Genomic DNA, 21778 nt, shown 5'->3' with positions numbered 1-21778 from the left:
CTCCGCTCTCCCACAGTAACCCCTCTACCTTCAATATTACTCTAGGGAATTTACACTAATAAATAATTACAACAAATTAAAATAAAACTAGCAATAATAACAACAGGAAACCATCATGTACGTAAATAAGGGGCAATTCCGTTCCCTCCACAGCTTGTTTTCATTTATGTACAAAAAAAGAAAGCCCTCTACAATGATACTTTCTAAATCGACATGTTAAAAAGTTGAAATTCCTCACAATGTAGGTGTGACATTTCAACAATATGCTTTTAAAAAATAAAGACATTCCAGCGTTTGTTTCAATCCACTTATCATTTTCCAAACAGGAAATCTTATTCTTTTATCTTTCGGGGGGAATTTTATAGGATGCTGCAAATGCACATTACTAGCAAAAAGAGAGGCAGATCGCCTGTGATTTAAACCGTCATAATTACACCTCAAAGGTTAACTACTCATTCCAATAAATCCAAGCTCATACCGCCTTTGACACTATTGCTTCATCGGACAAGTGGCTTAGGCAGCAGTATAGCTCTCAATGATCCACTCAGCACAGAAGATCCTTAAAGCCCCATTTGAACTGAGACTTGAGACAGTTTACAGGAAGAACGAATCATCCCTCAGAGATGCCAAGGATATGAAGTGCCTTAATTGCCAGATGTTTGTTTGAGATGGATGCACATCAAGTTTTGACTAACTCCGCTGGGCAAGAGCCACTGTCCTTCTGGGGGCAGAGGCTTATACTAAGAGGAAGTTATAAAATAAAGTTTATATAAAATAGTATAAGCTCAAAATTAAAGCTATGCCACGCCGTGAGATTTCATTGTCACATACTGGCCAGTTCCCATCGTCGTACTAGCATTTAAAATACTAAGCCCCGACCCCAGATTCTGGACACCAGATCCTTCATCCCGTAACCTGCTGACCACTGCCCTGCTAACGTGCAGCCCCAATTCTCACTCTGCCAGAACTCAACCCATTTTCTACTTGAAATCCTATTCTTTTTCTACTGAAAAATGAAGTCCACGCAATTAACTCTGGAATAGACAGGGTGGAGTTTGCTTTTTTACCTTCAGTGCTGGGCTTTTTCATTTCGTCCACCCTGATTAGTTTCTTTCTCACTCTGCGAGTGGAGTTGACCAGCTTGTGTAACCTCTTAAACTTCACCGACTCCTCGGTCTCATCATCCGATTGTTCTCTTGACTGGCAAAGAAACAAAAGAAAAGTTAATCAGATAATTGCTCCGGAGCTCTGCTCTTGCAGCCGGTGTAGCCTGGCCTGGCAGTCAGCGTGCGCTCTGGCAGTGCTGCAGCGGAACCCGGGGCACCAACCAATCTGCCCAACAGGTTCCTGAAGCTCCACCTACCTACCATCTTAAGGTCTAAGGAGTGGAGAAGCAGGTCCTAGGCAGCAGGACACACACCCTTGCCCTTGACGGGCATGTGGTGCATTTTGTCTCCAGTACTTGCCGGTGCCCTGTCGGGAGGACACCGAAGGACTCTCTCTCCAAGGCTGGCCCTGTAATTCCAGTTTCACTGCTGTGGTTTGGGCCAGGCTCTCCTCTGTCTGGCCCATCAGGACTTGCTGTTTAAACGTGGTCACCAACTACTTCCCCAAACCAAAATTCTGTTGACTTGTTCCAGTTCTCCCCGAAAATCAAAACCAGCAGGGCCGGAAAAGGGAAGAGATGCAAAGAGCCGCCTTCCCTGTCACCCGTAAGGACCTCCTGCCACCTCTCAGCCATCCCTCCGGCCTCTCCCAGCTCCTTCCAAGAGTTCCCCAAGCCAGCGTGAGGACAGCCCCTGCATTCCTCTGCGAGGGACAAGGGAAAAAGCTGACCTTTTCAGCCATACACTACAATCCATATTCCCCAGCATCCCATTCCGTTTTGCAGCGATTCAAGTATGCTCAGCCCAGCTGTTTTCCCTCAAGTATCCAACATTACAGAGAGAAGAAAAAATTTCTCTCTGCAGCAGTGACCCAGGCAAAAAACAATCCTTTCCTTGTGAACCAAATGACGGTTTCGCTTCCAAGTCCGTTCCAACATTCAATACGCAGCTTCCTGTTTTATCTGTTCAAAATGTAAAAACCCCAAAAGACGTCTCCAACGAAATGGGCTGCCGCGCGGCCCGGCTCAGCATTCCCGGAGCGCAGAGCCCTGGCAGTGCGCAGGCGCGGCACACCCCGGGCAGCTGGTGCGACTCCAGCTGGTTCTGCGCATCCTGGCAGCAGCTTTCTCTCCATTTCCTCAAGCCCTTTGCCTGAAGGAGCAGGGAGAGGGGTGCCTCCACTGAAATCCCGGACACAAACAAGCCACATCTCTGAGCACGGGTTCAATATGGGGACTTCTCCCCAAGAAATGCACTTATTAGTCACGACTTTATGGATGATAAAATAGGTAACCAAGAGTGAGCACAGCACAATTCAAGAGGAAATGGGTAGAGACGATATGAATTGCTTGGGTATAAAAATGGTGCATGTCCTGAGTCTGCACATATTTCTGCAGCACTGCGGCTCTACGGCAGGGATCACTATAACCCAGTTCCTGGCCTTCCTGGGGCTCCCAGCGTGTACATTCTCCCTGCACGACTCTAGGCAAATCGTTCACCACTAAAGAATAATGATTACCACCCATCAATGACAAGTCATCGGACAGGGGTATTTCTCAGGCTTCCCTTCTGTGAAGAGTATCAATATCCATGGTCAATTTCCCTAAAATTCCTAGATAAAATGTTGCACACACACCTCAAAATTAAGGTTAACTACTGGTTACCTGGCGATCAAGAACAGAAATGCTCAGGTGGATGGAGCATCATCTGATACACCAAAAGGTTGAGTGTTTGATTCCAGGTCAGGGCACATACCTAGGTTGTGAGTTCGATATTTTCATATTTCTCCCTCACATTAATGTTTCTGTCTCTTTCTGGATTAACAATAAATAAATAAATAAATAAATAATAAAGCAAACATTAAAAAAATAGAAATTGCACCCCCAGGTGTTGTGGGGGGGGGGGAGGGGGAGGCTATATTGCATGCTGGTAATTAGGCTTACTGCATTTGGCCTAAAACTCAAAACATAAGACAATTACAAGGAAATAAATATAGCTCCTACTCTATAATAATATTGTCTGGTTTTAATTTCATTTTACTTCACTGAATTGTTATGTACAATGAAACAGTTACAGTGGTCAACCAGAGGAATGAGAACTTGGTCAACCCTCTTTCTGGGTAATTGGCACCTGAACAAAACCACAATGCATGGAATTACATGTAAACATGTAAAAACATTCCGCCTTCTGGATGTTTCTCAAAAGCCAGGCAAATCTAATAGGAGAATAATCAACACTAGATTATAGAAAGTCTCTGTACACACCAACGGACAAACCTAGAATAGGTATGTATGTCTATAACGCTCACATTAAAAAATTCTGAAAGTGAAATAAGCATAGGTTGTTTATAATCAAGATATAATAGAAAGCTACATTAGAGGATAAAAATCACTGATGTATTATATATATATACCTCACACCTAGCTTGGGGTTGCAGGTGAGTGGTGGTGGTGGTGATGGGATGTGTGTGTGTCTGTGTGTGTGTAGGGGATAGGGGAAGTAAAAAGAGAAATGGAATACAGAAAGAACACAAAAACCTTCAGTCCACAAAGATACAAATCTTAAATAGGAAACCAGCCATCAGAGGGAACTTTTCTGGGAGAAATAAAAAAAAGTGAAACCAGGACAACAGATTTAAAGGCAAAGACATTCCCCCTCCCCCCTGCTCCTCCAGTCCTAATTTCCTCTGCCCAGATTCACTGTGGTGAAAAATAACATATTCCAGGTACTTATTTAATTGCTTTCACATGGCCCATCAACTTTTAAGAAACAGAAGCTCTTTAGAACTTTGAACTAATGGTTATTTTTCTTTAAAAAAAATGAATATTTTGGAAGTGTTTGCCTCTGACAAAACATAAATCACAGCAACCAATAACTTTCTTTTTTCTAAATATATTTGTATTGATTTCAGAGAGGAAGGTAAAGAGAGAGACAGAAACATCAATGATGAGAGAGTGTCATGGATAGGCCGCCTCCTGCACGCCCCCAACTGGGGATCAAGCCTGCAACTTGGGCATGTGCCCTTGACTGGAATCGAACCCGAGGCCCTTCTGTCCGCAGGCTGATGCTCTATCCACCAAGTCAAACCGGCCAGGTCACTGATAACTTTCTTTGCATTGCCATGTTTTTAATACTAGACAAGGTAGATGCAACACAATTTTTATGAAGAAAAATGTGAAATAAAACCATACACATACACACACACACACACACAGAGTAAAGTCTCTATATATTTCTTCTTTAAAATAGAAAAATCTCTTAAGTAGCCTAGAAGTTACTGAAGTTGGACAATGAATCCCAACAATGTTTTTTATTGAGGTGTTTACTTCTCGCTTCCTCCAGAGTCCAGAGGAAAAACAATTGTGAAATATTTGCCTTTAAAAAGTTCTCTCCAGCTGTTTTAACATAAAGTCTGTAAAAGGCATGCATTTGTTTTAAACTTAAATTTCTTTTAAGCTTAAATTCCTCATTTCATGTCTCTCCTTTTACATAAGCAATGTGTCACTTCCCAAATGCTGGAAATAATATATTGTGTCTTCTGTGTCTTTTTATTCAGAAAATATACCCAGATATGGGGGTGTGAGGATTTACAATTTTTAAAAATATATATTTTTATTAATTCCAGAGAGGGAGGGAGAAGGAAAGAAATAGCATCAATGATGAAAGAGAATCATTGATGGGCTGCCCCCTCCCACCCCCCGCGTGCCCCTCACTGGGGATCGAGCCCAGCAACCAGGCCATGTGCCTCTGAGGGGAATCGAACCCGGGACTCTTCAGTCTGCAGGCTGACGCTCTATCCACTGAGCAAAACTGGCTAGGGCTACAATTTTTTTTAAAAAAAATTAAGAAATCTTCCCACCGGGAGGAACTTAGTAAAAGATGAAGAAAATCTGCACTGTATACGAATGATTGATTCCAAAATAAATTCAGAACTATTATAAGACAAGTTTTAAATAAACTACAGTCAAAAAATGTATATATTTTATATACATTCACTCTCGAGATGGTCTCTCCTCCCCTTCCCTGTCCTGCTCTAGGACAGAGTAATAAAATAAACTTTAATTTGCTCATCTTCTAAATGAGAAGGTGAAAACTCAATCATCTGCACAACCCCCCCCCCACCTCTAATCCTTTACTAGAAAACGGCAATTAATGTATCCCACCAAAGGATGTGGAAAAGTGGATTTACAATATTATGAATACAAACATTTGATTTCCAGCCTCTGTATTGCACATTTTTCCAACAGAAAGCCCATAGGGCTTAATGTTTAATTACTTTGGCTAATGCTATATGTAGTAATTCTGTGGTGAATGCTTAAGTGTTTCATTTCTAGTTTCCATGGCAACATTACATCAGCTTGCAGACAGCTGGCTCCACAGTTTTAAACCATAACAAAGTGACCAAGCCAAAGCACAAAACTATAGCTGCTTTAAAGAGATAGTACACCACTGACTGCCAGGGTGCTGAATGAGGAACCTAGGGGGCCCTTTGGCTCGCAAAGGTGGGTGGAGCCTCCTTCCCTCTCAGCTTCTTTTGGAACATGTGCGTCCTTGACACATCTGCAATGTTCTAATAGGAAAGACATGGAGCCAGCGTGGAGGACTTTTTATAACACAGCTACATTCAAAATGATCGGAAAAAAAGGAACACGATTAACAGCATCTGTTGATACAAACATTTGTGTAGTGGCGCAAACTCACAGTGTCCCCTCGCTGTTCAATGTAAGCCTGTCACTGCAGGTCGGTAAACAGATCCTTCACTGAACCCTGTAACTACAATTCCTGCAACTCTGACAAGACAAACAAATGCTTTCCGAAAGCTGCATGGCACAGTGGTGCAGGCACAGGTGTCATGGACTGTCTGTCATACAGGTTAACGCGGCCTTGCAAGGAGCAACCAGAACCCTCTGGGGATAGCTTGAGACCACATTGAGCACAGGATTCCCACTCAGCCTTCTGAAGAAACACACTCAGCTCACTTCTCCAGCTCCAAACACCCCTTGCAGAGTCTCAATTAACAGCCACACTAAGTCGACTTACCTCCCCCAGAGGTAGCACATACCACTATAAGATACGTAAGCATTTCTGAAAAGTTTTCTGCAATTGGAAATGTATTCGCCTGTGAAATTCACACAACCATGTCTGGTTAACCCAGCGCGCAAGCAGACACGGACGCTTCAGCCTCCGAGGTCCGCTTTATCAATGGCATTCACCTTCCAAGTTAAGAGAAGGAAGCCGATGAGATGCAGCTTTAGGAAAAGCAACTGCAAGGCTGTCTGAAAGCCTCCACAACTGACAACTGAGTTCCCACCGCTGGGCACTCCATCCCTCGCATTCTCACTGAGTCCTCAGCAAAATATTCACTTTTCTCATGCAAAAGCGATGCCTTGTTATTGGGTGAGCAGGCTAGGAGAGAATGCCCGGAGTTAGAAGGTAGGGAAGTAAACAAGGGGAGAAGAACAAATCTAGAGGACTTGGGAGCGAAAAAAGCATCAAAGCAGGAATAATCCAAGGGCAATCCAGGGCTTTGCCTTGAATTGACAGAAAGCACATTTCCCTTCTGCATGAAACACACCCAGCGAACTTACCGGCTTCGGCATTGAGCAGGCTGAAAGGGTAATTTGGAGCACGTCCGGCACCCCCACCCCCTCCCCACTGTGAGAACGTCTTCACTCTCCTTCCCTCAACTCTGATCTCCAAGTGAGGATTAGGCAACTCTGGAACATGCGCCTCTGGAGTTACATGATCAGACAGGCTCCACCGGCACAGTTTAGGATCCGAAAGGGGAAAAAAGCACGGACACTGGATTCAATTAGCTGCCTCTGCTTGCGGAGTGCCCAGTTCCTCGCTAACTGCATAACTTGTAAGAAAGGCATAAGTCATCGGCTCTAAGCAAATCTTCTATTCACCACAAGGAAAAAAGGGAGTGTTGTACGTGGCAAACAATCCCTGTTTTCACTGACGAAGGCTCCCTGACCTCCCGCTGGCCTCCAGTTCCTTAATTACTGTCTATGGAATTCCAGAGACAGAAAAAAAGAACGCGAGAAGCTGAGCAAATCCGGACAAGGACCAACCCGCACAAGTGGCCGGGCTGAGAAAAGATCTCTTTCGCAGATATTCTTTTAAACAGCCCGAGAGAAGTAGTCTCGATTGAAAATAGACACCGTCCAATGGCTATTTTTGAAATTACTGAATTAAAACTTATGATTTTGGTTTTCTCCTAGAGTTGCCACTTTCTCACTCCTTTTTCTATTTTAACCACGGGTGTCCATGTAGGACGGTTTCCCCTCCACGGTCACTTCTAAAACTGCCTTACCAAATTGTCCTGACAATCCTCTCAGAGCAGCCGAGTTCTCTTGTTTTCTAGAAATGGGAGCAATAGGATCATTGAATTTTCTCGGGCGGGTTGGGGAGCAACGAGCACATGCTGTCAATTAAGCAGAACGCCGCCATCTAAGCAAACAGGACTGAGCACCCCTGTGAAGTTTCCATGTCATGGGCTGCCAGGCGTGTCTCTATTTTCAGGGTTTAAGTCATTCACTGGGGAAAGCCGTACATGCCCACTGCACAGCATGAGCTGCCCGCTCCCGGGTGCCTCTCGCATTGTGTGGGTCTTTCCTTGGGTATTATGTGAAGTTCCCTCTCTGGGAAGGACATTACACAACACAAATACTCTCAGGTTTCCCATGAGGAGATCCCAGGCTGTGCCACTGACCACCCGAGCTCGCCCCCTTTTCCTGGGCACCTGTCCTGCTCATTCCTTCGGGCCCCTGTGGCATTTCTCACTCTTCAGCAAGAATCCCCCAATTTTCTGCCCCAGAAATGTTCCCTCCTACCCCTTATGGGATTTCCTATTACTTCTCCCCACAATGGCTCGCCACACCTTCCCTATTCTGCCGAGTTCCCCATTTCACAAATCCGTTCACCGACACCACTCTGCTTTCACATAAGCCACCTTCCCATTGCCCTGTGAGGGCCCACATGTGCCGCCAAGTGTGGCAGGTGCTTTCTCGACATGTTCTTCCAACACCTGTCCACACCAAATGCTCCCAATTCCCAGGCACCATGCCAAGTATTTAGACGCACGCTCTCATTTCACAGACGGTAAATGGCGGAGGCAGAATCCAAGACTTCATGGCTTTGCTCCTACACCTCCCACCTCTACGTGGGCTTTCTTCACCCAAGCCTAACAACCACACTGCACGCAACATTATGCTTCAAATTCCTTAACACGGTCAGCAGAAGTCCTTGGTTGGATTTGCTACTTGAAGAAAACTAAGAAAATGCGGATGCCCCCATGAGAGTGGGGTAAAGAGAAGATGGAAGCCCAAAGTCTTTGGAGCTGGAACAACCTGGGCTTAATTTCTAAGTTCTCCAGCCAATCACGTCACTTCTATGGGTCTTGGTATCCCTCCATGTAAATGTAGTCAAATAACAGTTACCTTAGATGTTGTTTGAAAACTTGCCTATGTATGATCGACAACTAGAACTCAGTAAGTGCTTGCTGTCCGTTTCTGATTAGAACTCAAACAAGACCAGTTTCAATGCTTACAAATTGCTGTTTTAGGTGCTGAGTAAATAGCAAAGACAAAGAAAACATGTGAAAGCTAGTGATATGGCCAACATTTGAGGTTGGGTCTGAAAGGTAGATTCTGAGCAAATTTAGGAACTAGAGTCTGGCCCCTTATGCCACTGGTGAACAGCACATGCCTTGGACATGTTTCTTAACTTCTCTGCTTTTCAAATAGGCTGAGAAAAACGTCCTACATTCCTGAGAAGATGAAAGATGACCTTTAAGGTAAGTACTGGAGCCTGGTAGGTGGCGAAACCTCTATCAGTGTGAGATCTACAGGAAGCTGGGCAGTAACTGAGCCAGGCTCTGTGAGGAAAGTGGAGGGAAGAACCCCTAGAAGCCAACTCCTCCCAAACACCCCTTTATAACCATCACATGGGCACCCAACACAGGCTTGTCTTTCAGAAGATGGGAAGGTCCACAGGGACAGGGAGCATGTCTGTCCCCCTCCTGGCATTTACAGGGCCCGTGAAGGCCTCACCGCATGGGTCCTCACTGCATATGTGTGTCATCAATGTGGAATGAGGAGGTTTAAACTCTCCGGTCCCGTAGCTCCCAGCCCTTGCTGTGCATCAGAATATACTATGGGATATTTGAAGGACTAGGCTTGGCCAGACCTCTCTGGAAAGCTTCTTGGTGGAGGGAAGGTGGATACAGCAGGGACAAAATTCCTGAGGAGAGGGTATGGCTGGTCTTATTAATTGGATGGCGGACTTGAGCTTACCCAGCACACAGTAGGTGTGCAAATTTGCTGAGGACAGACTTAACTCCTACTGTTCATTGTTCATTAGTTCCTCAGGACAAAAGTCCAAAGGACTTATCATGAAACATGACTCTGCATGGTCAGAGCCCTACCCTTTTTTCCAGGAACTCTACTATGCAGATACTATGTGGAAAGGGCCTGTTATTGCTCCTGGTTCTTATCCTCTGACCATCTCAAATACCTACGCTCTCACATGCCTGTGTACCTTTGTGCTTGCACGTTCCCTTTTTGGAAATATCTCTGACCACCCCATCCACCTCCCGAGCTTCTACTCATCCTTTAAGATTCAGTCCCACATGCCACCCCCTCTGGAAAGCCTTCCTGGCCTTCCTCCTCATTTTCCTTTGGCTGTGTGGTTGTACAACAATCTACACAGGCTTTAACATAGGACTTAGTGCAAAATATACTTAGCCCTCCACTAAACTTCTTGAGGGCAATGAGCAGTGTCATATTCATTTCTATATCTGTATTTTAGTAAGATTTGTTTATATTTCATTGCACATGATATGTATTTAATTATAGGCAATTTGGAAAATGCAGAAACACAAAAGAGAGAATGAGAAATCACTTATCCCCTTGCTTAAATAGAAAAAGTACTAATATTTTAGGTTTATGCCCACCCACCTGTTTTACACACACACACACACACACACACTATACTCTTGTTTTTCTATACTTTGTTTTGCTTTTACAAAAAACAATGACCTCACGTTCTTTAGCTGCTCCACCTCCCAAGGTCACTATCAGGGTCTCCAAAGCCTCCCTCACATAAAAACACAGTGTAAATAGAAATAAACTGCTTATAATTGTGACCTTCTGGGCCAGTGTGACTCAAAGGGTTTTCTTTAGAGAAACCCTGAAGCTCTCAATAAATACTGTTCAAACTGTTTTATAACCTGCATTTTAGAACTTTGAACATTTTCCTATGTCAACAAATATTCAACAATGAAATAATTAATAATTCAATAGTAGTCACAAAAGTATCCCATAATTTAAACAATACCCCCACCACTGGATATTTGCATGTTTCTAATATTTCAATATTATAAACAATGCTCTGATGAACAATATACAGTAAATTTTCTAAAACATCTAACATCCTTTTTATAGAACAGATGGTTAGATTATAGTATTGATGGGTAAGTGAATGGGTATTATCTTTAGGTCTTTTTAAAATATTTTTTCATTGCTTTCAGAGAGATAGGAACATCAATGATGAGAGAGAAACACTGAGTGGCTGCCTCCTGCACACCCCACATTGGGGATGAGCCTGCAACCTGGGCATGTGCCCTGACGAGGAATCAAACTTGACCTCCTCGTTCATAGGTCGACACTCAACCACTGAGCCCTTTTGATACACATTAACAATCTGCTCAGAAAAAGCATTGTATTATTTTTTAAATGTCAGAGTAGTATTAAAAGAGCGACTATTTCCCCCACACAATTGCCAACACTGAACATTACAATATTCTTTTCCACTTAGATAAGTAAAAATAGTATCTGTCTGTGTTAATATTTCCTAATTGAAATGAATAAATGAGCAAATGAATGAATGAATGCAGTGAATCAAGAATTCGGCATAGAAATATGTGTAAGTTAGCTTTACATGAACTTACAAAGTTTTTACTCCGGGATGAGAGCCCAAGAGAAATTCAGAAATATGATTCATATAAGTCAACTGTGATACATGCATGAGAGGATCAAAGCGATATGGGGACTGGGAATGTGGAAGAGTTCTCCTTTGGCTGGGAAATGCAGATGCTGTGGTGAGGGGAAGGGCACTTGCCATAGGTGGGGGCATTCCCTTGTTCCTACGTGAGCCTAGATGTCCAGCCTTTAGGTGGCCCTGTGGCCCCACCCCTTTCTCCCCCCTGACCTGTGATGCCTACGTATCTGGACAAAGGAGAGTTGGGCTGATGCTGTTGCCTTATAAACAGCATGTGACAGCAATCAACAACAGCTTTAGGCCCTTCTTCTCCAAACTGGGTTTCATAATCTCTCCAACATTTCTAATCCCCTTCCACTAGGCCAAAAAGTGATGCATTCAAGGTCACTCCCTACCTTGGGGGCAGCATCCTGGCTCCGAGGAGGCATGTATGTTTAAGATCAGCCCCTCTGTCACCAGTGGCTGTGGCAGGGGCCTCCCAGTCACAGCCATCCGGTTAATGTTATTCCTCGTGTTTATAAAATAATTCGTCTCGCTCTTTAAAGAAGCCAGAATCACTTTAAAAAGTGTTTATGAGTTGTCCGAGTAATAAAATATGAAACACATTGCGGGGATTTTTTTACTTATTTCACAAAGAATTAAGGGAAGGACTCATCTGTTTAGTGAGAAATATTTTGCTCATTAGCTGGTGACATCATTGCCCTCTGAAATGAGAAGATTTTTGTCAGCATATGGGGAAAAGAAATGAGATTCCATTCTTCTCCCAGAGGTGCAGTGTAACACTGAAATAATTTTTCTGGCAGTTTCAAAATTAACTAGTTGTCACCAGATCTGAAGGAAGAGGAGGAGGGGGTGGGGGGGGCGAAAGAGGAGAAAATTATATGATACTTTTATTTGTAAAAAATACGGGAGAATCTGAGGTAATAATACCATCCCCTAGGAGGCAAAGAGTTTTCAGCACTTAATTCACTTAAGAAACTGTTTTAAAAAAAATTCTAAAAGCAAAGGAGCAGCAAATGAAAGCTACCTTCCACAATAACCTCTACTCTATTTCTTAAACTCATGAGTGGTTTTTAATCACCCCCAAATAATGTTGTAGCTTCCCCCATGAGGAGAAGAAAGATTATATAAGACTTCAGGAGCCCCACAGCCAACCAAGTGTAGAGAAACTCAGAATGCAGGTAAGCCCCCACCACAATTCTGCAAGTTATCTTGGGGCAGAGCAAATGTCTTTCCTTCTCCTTAAAGGGGCGTGGGGAGGAGGAGGGAAGTGAAGGAAAGCGAATGGACTTTCTCTTCACTGGGTTAATCTTTGGAAGATTTCTCTGCTTGAGATTATGTCACCCTGTCCAGAGGTCAGAGAACCCAGTTGTTCATATAAAAGGTGAGTTAAGATAACAAAGAAGTGGGAAGGCAGTCAACAGCCCTGGGGGTGCCTCTGCTAAGAGGGGGTTTAGTGTTACCTAAAGCAAATCTACTGTGTCAGACTCCAGCACAACAGCAAACCCACTCATTCCCAAGGGCATTCGATTTTCACATAGTCCGTGCTATGGAAAAGGGATGATTCAGAAGGGGATTGCCAAGTAGGGCAATTACATAGGCGTTTGAGGCTCCAGTTGCTGGAGCTGATGCGAGTTTTCATCTCAGGAGCGGTAAGTCTCCTCTGGGATTGGGTGGTGTTCACAAAGTCACATTGCTTTTACGGCATCTCAGCCTGACTGGTTTATGGATCAGGCATGAGGGCTTCTTGGACAGACTGCCAAAAAGCCTTGCCTAGGCACACGGCATGTAGGAATATAGAGAACTGATGGAGCCACATGGTGGGGGAAAGGTGCAGACACCAGCTCTTTCCTCCAATCAGAATGAGGTCACCAGATCAGCACAGTCATCTGTTGAAGGTGGAGGCAGGTGAGCCAATGTCCTTTCCTAGAGTCACAATCTATAACCTTGATGGAATTCTCCTTTGGTTTGTAGAGTAAATAATAAGCAAATTTACTTCAACTGAATTGCTTCAATAAGCAAATTTACTTCAAATTATCGAAATTTAGGCTGAATCCTTAGAAAAGGAATCAGAGTTAGAGAGGTTGTTTGTGGTTATCTAGTGGACAAAACTATCAGGTCTGTGATGACTGCTGAAAACTGAACTATAGAATGTCCTTCACAATCAACTAATATATATATTAGTGAAAGTATTCTACCAAGGGCCACCAAGCAAGGAAAAGAACTTAAGGGAATATAATAAACTTTAAAACTCCATGATCAAGGTAAGAAACAAATTTCTGAAGACCAGTGGAAAAGGCCCTCACTTTCCCGATAGCCAAATGGGTGGGAATCTTGAGAATTATTTCCTATAACCTCAACTCTGGAAAGAAGCACAAATTGTGAGGCCTTTTTTATATTTTTCAGTGAAAATGACTTCAGCAGAGTAATGAGTGAAGAGGGGGAAAGTCAATAGGATCAGCCTCATTGAAATAAAGTCTCTAGAAATTCACTGGGAACTGGAGAGATGAGTTAAGGCAGACTGGCAATGCCCCACCCGATCCCCTATCCATGAACTAAGCAGCCTGAAACATAACACAGTACATTTAGCAAAATCTTAGGTGAGAGAAGGCAGTGCGCAGGTATCCCAGGGAGGAACACTCTCCACCTCAGTGCATTTCCTCCTTCCCTGCCCATTACATGAGGATACAGCAGTAACAGACATAAATGGACCACAGAATAAGGCCATCCAATGTAGCTTGAAAGAAAGAAAAATAACCTATTGTCAGATAACATGGCAAAAGGTCAAAAAGTAATCCTCAGTTTATCAGCACAGATAGAAAATTTGATCCAAGCCACCCAGGTATTACAGGCATGACAACTATTCAAACAAACTAGAGCAAGGAGAAAAGAAAAATAAAAGAGAGAAAAAACACAGAAAAACGTAAAGACATTATCTTTTAATCCCATCTTTCTAGCACAAATATATATATATAACTCAGGGAACAGGAAGAAATTCCTAACAGTTGTTTCACTCTATAAAATCTTCTATATATATAAAAGCCTAAGTGACTGTCTGACTGTGTGACTGGTAGCTATCACACACACTGACCACCAGGGGTCAGACACCCAACGCACAGGCATGGAATCTCAGAGGGAAGGGGAGAAGGGGGAGGGTGGGAAGAGATTAACCAAAGATCTTATATGCATACTAGAGCCCTAGTGCACCGATTTGTGCCCCAGTGGGGTCCCTTGGCCTGGCCTGTGAGGATCGGTCTGAAACCAGCTCTTTGACATCCCCTGAGGGGTCCTGGATTGCAGGTGGGCGAAGGCTGGGCCGAGGGACCCCGCCAGTGCATGAATCTGTGCATCAGGCTTCTAGTAATTTAATAAAAAGATGAATTCAATGAAATGAGACCTCAGAGTTCAAGATAAAAAACATGAATATATATTTTAAAACTGCAGTCATAAGAAAATAGAGGGCCAAAAGAACCAATTACAGCCAATTTCAATTAAATTTGTTAATAAGAATGAACAAAGAAGTCAAAATACTGGTATAGAGAAAAGCAGTATTATTTAAATCCATTTTCTCTTATGACACCAAGTTTTAAGATTTACCCAGCTCTTTTCTTAGGCCTTTGACCCTGCTGCTCCCTCTACCACAGGGGTGGGGAATGTCTGGCCCCCAGGTCCTATAAGGCCGGTGAAATCATTTGGTCTGGACCTGCCAAGGCATTAGGGGTGAATTAATTAAATGTTTGACCAAATATAGCAAGCTAATTTCTAAGTCGATAATTTTGTATGGCCCGATATCCAATGGCCCTTGGCAGAAAAAAGGTTCTGCATCCTTGCTCTCCCTGCCACACGTTCCTCCCAGGTCTCCTGGTGAACTCTTACTGGGTTTCAGCCACCTTCTCTGGGGGGCTTCCACACTCCCCTCCCAGGGGCTTAATGGACTTTCTGTGTGTACCTACTGCACTACATACTAGTACATATATCCCAATTAAGGTCCCACTCACGCTACCCACTTGTATTCTCTTCTTCTTAAATACAAGCTCCCTGTGTATAGGGACTGGCATGTAGTAGGTACTAAATAAACGCAAAATGTATACGTAAAAGAATATTCAAGATGACATTCTTTCACCTACCCTCTGGATCAAAAGTGCCAGGTAAGAAGTGTCCTGTTACAAACTAAGCAGGCAATGCTGTTAGCATCATACTAGTAATATAGTACAGTCAACACTAGGTCATCAAAGGGTGTGGTCTGGTACGACAAGGAAAAGGGACAGAGAACAGAAGAAGGGGATATTTCTAAAGAAATTACCTTGTGAATATTGTGAATACATATTTGGTTGTTAAAATATTGCTTTTCAAAGGAATGGCATTGTCTGATGACTGACTCTAGTGATAGGAGTTTTGCTATAATGGGAAACTGTGGTGACTTAAAATTTAAATGGACCTAAAGGGATGGGCAGCCTGTGACTTTAATACCTTAGCTTAGGTTGGGGAAGCCCTCAGTCAGGATCCTACTCACGAACCCCCTAGGGCCTGGGCATCTCTCCAACCCATCCGTTACCCAAGGTTTGTCATTACAGCAAAGGATTTAAGGAGGAATTAATATGTGATGAATCAATAGCATTAATCAAGTGATCAAAATCCTCTCTTATCGCCAACCTCCCTGAGGTTACTCCCGAGATCAAAGTAAGAAACTGGCATTGCAAATCTACATGCCAAACCTTAACTCAGATTACATTACAATCAAAACTTAAGATAAGATGAAACCAGCCAGCAGGGGAAATGTGGTATATCCTGTTTGCTATTCAGGTACAGGGTTGAACAAATGAAATTGCTGTGTTTATAGTTCAAAGGCTAGTATCTCTGGTTCCTAACGTGAGAAACAACAAACCAGACTGCATCAAACGCTATCTTAAATTTAAAATTTTTCAAAAATAGCTACCCTCAGCCCAGCTGGTGTGGTTCAGTGGTTGAGTGTTGATCCATGAACCAGGAGGACACAGTTTGATTCCCAGTCAGGGCACATGCCCAGGTTTCAGGCTCGATCCCCAGTGTAAGGCATGCAGGAGGCAGCGGATCCATGATTCTCATCACTGATGTCTCTCTCTCCCTCTCCCTTCCTTTCTCTGAAATCAACAATAACATACTTTTAAAAAACTGCTACGCTCAAGTCATTTTGTCATTATCTTTATTCATGTGGCCCTTAGTATGTGGAAGAGGGTCTGCAGGCAACACCTTCAACTCCCTGTAATTGTGCAAACCAGTGGGGGTTAACAGAGGTACCTGGTTAGCTTGTACCTCTTAGCAGGTGCAAAGAACCAAATTTCCAGTTATTTCTGGGGTTGCTTTGAGAGTGCAGGATAGAAGCCCGCACCCACACCTTATGAGCGCTCTATGGCCCGAGATGAGTTCAGTACAATTAACTGCTTATGCTTCCCAAACAGTACTCCTGAGGCCAAACACACTTACTGAAGTCATACCGGACTCGCCCCTAAGCCCGCTTACACAATACTACCTTCTGAACTAGAAAATAACCTGATTCCATGATTGGTACAAGCATAACCAAGCAAACATGCACTATTTGCATTAAGCTTCTGACAAGGCCAGCCTCTCTGCTCAGTATAAGCATTGCTACCCTGCTAATGGTATGCACAAAAATAGCACTTTTACGGGAACTCAAGTATTTTAAGAGTAACAGCTCATGGAAAGGTAGAATATCCTCACGGAACGTACTAGAAGCCGACCCTTCTTGATTACTTTGTGCCATTTCATCCTTGCAACACCTATATGGGATAGATATGCTTGCCCCTGTTTTCCAGGGGAGGAAACTGAGGCACAAAGAGATGAAGCAGTTTGCCCACAGATGCAGAGTTAATAGATGGCAGAGCAAGGGTCTGAAGTCAACATCTGACTCCAGTCTGTGAGCTTAACCAGCTCCCTCGCCTGCCCACGCTGGCAAATGCCTGGATTTTCCCAAGACCAGAGCCTCCTTCTTGTCTAACTTTTTAAAATATGATGATCATAAGTACTCACAGCAAACACACGCCTCAAACTTTGGCCCTGGTCCCAGGGCGAAGGCTGGGGATGGGAGGGTGATGTGGGAAATGACAAGTCATCTAAGCAGTGCTTCTCAGTCAGCTTCTAGCTGGTGAGAACACACTTACTTTTCTCAAACACTTCTCTGTGCATATTGTTCCATGGAATGAAAGAGAATTTTATTTTACTATCACTTTAGTCTCAAAATAACTTTTATTAAAATTGAGAGCAATATTTCTTCCTGTACATTGGCCAAATTTTTAAAAAAAAAATTTTTATGAAGTATCTATAAATGTCTGAATAATCATCCAAAGGCTTCAAGTATGCATTTAAAGACCAGGATCAACAAAAGTTACTTCTAACACAGTTACATTTAGGAAAATTTAGAAAAGTGTTGATTATTGGAGCCCAATACAACAAAGCATGGTATAAAGAACTGCTGATATCCCAAGGCAAGTTGTAAATGCCCGCAGGCAAATTATTGCTGGGCCATATTTCTCTTTCTCCTGGTCATGTTTCAAGTCAAATGATGAAAGCTCTTTCTCTGTTCAAGAAATAAAGAGCCAGTCCTGGCCGGTGTGGCTCAGTTAGTTCAGTGACATCCCATGCAACAAGAGGTCACAGGTTTAATTCCTAGTCCAGGCACATGCCTGGTTCTTGGGCTCGATTCCCAGTAGGGGGCGTGGAGGAGGCATCCAATGGATGTTTCTATCTCTCTTTTCCTAAAATCAATAAAAACCTATTTTTAAAAGTTATTTAAAAAAGAAGAAATAAAGAGCTGAAGAACACATCTAACCATCCTAAGTTTAGTCCTTGCTAACATCACCATCACAGCTTCAACAGCAGAACCATTTTCTAGCCCCTATCAAAACTGACCTTGCCAATCAGAATCCTTTAAGCTAAAACCCATAGCGTAAGAATTAAGGGGGGAAATCCTGTAGCACCCTGACCAGTTTTGCTCAGTGCTTAGAGCATCGGCCTGCAGGCAGGTTCGATTCCTGGTCAAGGGCACATTCCTTGGTTGCAAGTCCTATCTCTGGCCCTGATGCAAACGGGTGGCAACCAATCGATGTGTCTCTCTTCCCACCTCTACCCTCCCCTCCACTCTCTCTGGGAAAAAAAAATCAATGGGAAAAAATATCCTCGGGTGAGGATTTAAAAAAAAAATCTCTACCAAAAGAGGTATTTTTAAAAAGCCATTAAAGGCACAGTTTATTCAGAAATGTAAGTTATTTTTATGCTTGGAATTTACCCTCTCTTCAATGTTCTTACAAAACACAATAATATAAGAGCCTAAAAGTAGACAGATGGTCATCCGTTTTGTGCAGATGCCTTTACTGAACCTATAATGCCAACTCTAATACTGTGGTATATGTTAATTTTCACATAAGTTATCCATTCTGTAACTATTCACTCAAAGTCAGCAAGAATATGAAAATCATGTATTTTTTCAATTCCTGAGAATATCTAATGGTGGAAGAAAAATGTGTATATTCACCATGTATTGTCATTCTTATAGTTTTTTTTTAATGTTTTTATTGATTTTAGGGAGAGAGGAAGGGAGAGGGTGAGATAGAAACATCGATGAAAGAGAAACATCAACATTGAAACATCAACATTGATCAGCTGCCTCCTGCACACCGCCTGCTGGGGATCAAGCCAGCAACCCCACGTAAAAGAAACATACTCAAAATAAACACATGAAGACTAGCCAATCTTTTCAACATCTTACTGGACCCAGAACATGTAACAAGGACACCTTGGATACATGGACGACCTTCAGAGGAACAGAGGGCACTCCACTCTCCTCCGCAAGGGGCACCCCGTGAGCACGAGCTCTGCTCTTCCACATTCTGCACAAAGTGACTGAACCATTAGCCTTTTCTTTGGCCATAACAGACATTAAGCCATTCACCGTAAGAACTATCAGAAAAGTAACTTTGTGGGAGCTTCTCCTGGATTTTAGCCTGTTAGCTCTTGGGAAGCTCTAGGTTAGACGAAGGCTATGGCCACCTTTTCTACCAAAACATTGAACCTGAAATCTCTGGCTTAAAGACAATGGCAGCTAACAAGGCAGGTGAAATGTCTCCATAAGCCTGAGTAAAATGTCTGCTCTAAGACACAAGTTTATGGTTCATAATTTTAGAAGGCTCCCAAAAGATTGAACAATCTTGCATTATGCCACCCAAAATATCTCATAATATGGGGATATTTTAGTGGAGACCTTGAAAGTCCTCAATCAAGGAAACACTTAAAATAGTACTTTATAAAAGGAAGAACTGGCCACCTGGTGTTCTGTCTCTCTGTTACCCAAAACTTTAAACACAGTTCAATCCCCTGGCTCCCCTGTAGCTCAGGCCACGTTAGTGGCAAAGATATATTTAGAGTTGGAATGAAAGGCTCTAAAGAGATGCACACACGGATGTAAGGTATTATTATAGCACCGCAGTTACGACATTAGTATAGCATTCTTCTCACAGATCTTTTCCAACTCTGAATTTCCCCAAATGTAAAAGTGATCAGTTATGAAATGATGACTGGCTTTACAAAATAACTCAGCTACAAAATATTTCACCGTGGTTGCTTCATCCTACTAAAGAGCTCCAGACACAGAAACACAATTCCAACTTTTTCTGGAACATATTCTGGATAAAGCAAAACAACGGAACGGGACCAAAACAGATGTTTACCGCTGGCTTCTAACAGTTTTGGCGCTTTACTGGCCTTATTATCACTTTAATTTTTTTCTTTATAATCACATGTTTTAGAAGATCATTTAAATAGCATCATGATCAAATAATTTACCATTTGACAGTTTCTCGTGTTTCTTCACTGCAAGCATTTTCATTACTATTTAAGCACCTGGTACAGGTCACCGACTCTTAAGTACCAATTTTATAGAAACATAAAAACTATGATTTACTAAAACTTACACCTAGGGAAAAAAATAAACCCCAAAGATGGAAAGCATACTTTCTTTAAGCATTTTCTTAACCAGACGGTAAACTGAACCTCCAGGCATGAAGGTGAAAACTTAAAATGAGAAGTCATATAACCTTTCCCCTGCAGGAGGCAAATGAAAACAAAATTTACCAAAATAAAATGAAAAAAAATTAAAACAAACATTCAGATATTTAACAAGGAATCAAGGGCTCGACCAGAAACTCTTTTTTTTAACAACTCGAACACTCACGACAGACGTTTATTATTAACGAAAAGCAGCAGAGAACTGATTCTCTTCTGGCAAAGAGAAAGCTATTTTTCACTTCCCTTGGTAACTATCTTTAGTACTTTACATTCTTGGAAACCAGGAATGTGACCATGGATGTACTGTGAAGCAACATGCAATTATCTAATGCCAGTTATGGGGGTGGGGAAGCCTATAAATCAATGCAAATGAAACCCTAAAGCAGGACAGACATCAATATAGGCATTGAGGTCTGGTGACAAAGACCTTATGATCCCCGAAACTTCCATGGCCTGGGCATTCCAGGCTATGGCCAGTGGGCTATTTACATCTCAGTACAGAAAAGAATCGATAGAAAACTGAAAAACCCTGACTCTTGCACAAAAGATAATCAAAGCGCCTAACCCATGGCAGCCGTATAGTAGGACACAGGGGGAATTATCTGAAATTAATTACTCTGTTATCCGACAAATCCAGAATAACTGAGAAGGAATATTTTGGATGGAGTTTCATTCGAGTTTCCACAAAAACACAGGACAGACGGAAGTCAGGGTAAGAGGGGTGATTTCAGTGAAGGATTTCAGTGAAGTTCAAGCGAACTTCAGTGCCAACCATGGGGGGCTGTAGTAATGAACAGCGTGACTGTAAGTGACCATGAACAGGGTGACTGCACAAAGTCAGCTAGCAAAATACACGGGGTCAATAATACAGTTTCAGAACACTCTCTCCATTGCTGAATAGCCTGTCTTTTCTATATCCCTCAGCAGACAGGGAAATCATCCCCCAGAGCTTCTGGAAGACTGTGCTGAATTGGAGGGAGCATATGGTATTCCTGGCCCTTTGTCCAACTAGGCTTGGCTGACTTTATCTTTGAGGCATCTATGAAGAAAGTTTGCTTAAAAAGCAATAGTGTAATTGTGTCCATGGCATCTTGAGTCTCTGCAGGGGTGACTTTAACCCCCGCACTGCAGTGTACGTATGCCTGTTTCTTTCTCCTTCATTCCACCTTTGGAACCCAAATGTTGAGCACTATGCCTGGTACACAGCAAGCACTTCATAGATATCCCCCAAACAAACAAAGAACTGCTCAAGGAATGAAATGTCCACCTTTTAAGAAGAACCCATTCATTCTGACAGTTTATACCGAGGTGATAGTTCTGGTTCACCCTCTGAAAGAAGTCCAACAAACCAAGGGTTTAATCGCCAACATTTACAGGGAACTCATACAACTTAACAAAAGGGAGATAAACAACCCAATCAAAACCTGGGCAATGAAGACCTAAATAGATACCTTTCCAAAGAGGACATTCAGAAAGCCAAGAGACATATGAAAACGTGCTCAAAGTCCCTAATCATCCGAGAGATGCAAATCAAAACAACAATGAGATACCATCTCACACCTGTCAGAATGGCTATCATCAATAAATCAACAAATGACAAGTACTGGTAAGTA

At 42.7% G+C, this 21778-nt stretch overlaps 1 protein-coding gene across 6 annotated transcripts in view; it reads right to left on the bottom strand.

Annotated features, from left to right (window-relative positions):
* Positions 1 to 21778, bottom strand: part of SASH1 (SAM and SH3 domain containing 1) — a 217175-nt gene that overhangs the window by 33873 nt on the left and 161524 nt on the right. For 5 of the 6 annotated variants that reach the window (XM_006760153.2, XM_015561618.1, XM_015561617.1 and 2 more), the window contains one exon: positions 1068 to 1200. In XM_006760153.2, the coding sequence (XP_006760216.1) occupies positions 1068 to 1200 (133 nt within the window). Of the gene's footprint in view, positions 1 to 1067; positions 1201 to 1836; positions 1864 to 21778 lie in introns of those variants that run through there. The other variant, XM_006760155.2, reaches the window with a different exon arrangement.

This window comes from Myotis davidii, unplaced genomic scaffold, assembly GCF_000327345.1.
Source record: "Myotis davidii unplaced genomic scaffold, ASM32734v1 scaffold196, whole genome shotgun sequence".
Lineage (NCBI taxonomy): Eukaryota > Metazoa > Chordata > Mammalia > Chiroptera > Vespertilionidae > Myotis > Myotis davidii.
The sequence above is the reverse complement of the archived record's forward strand: the minus strand, read 5'-3'. Positions and strand labels throughout refer to the sequence as shown.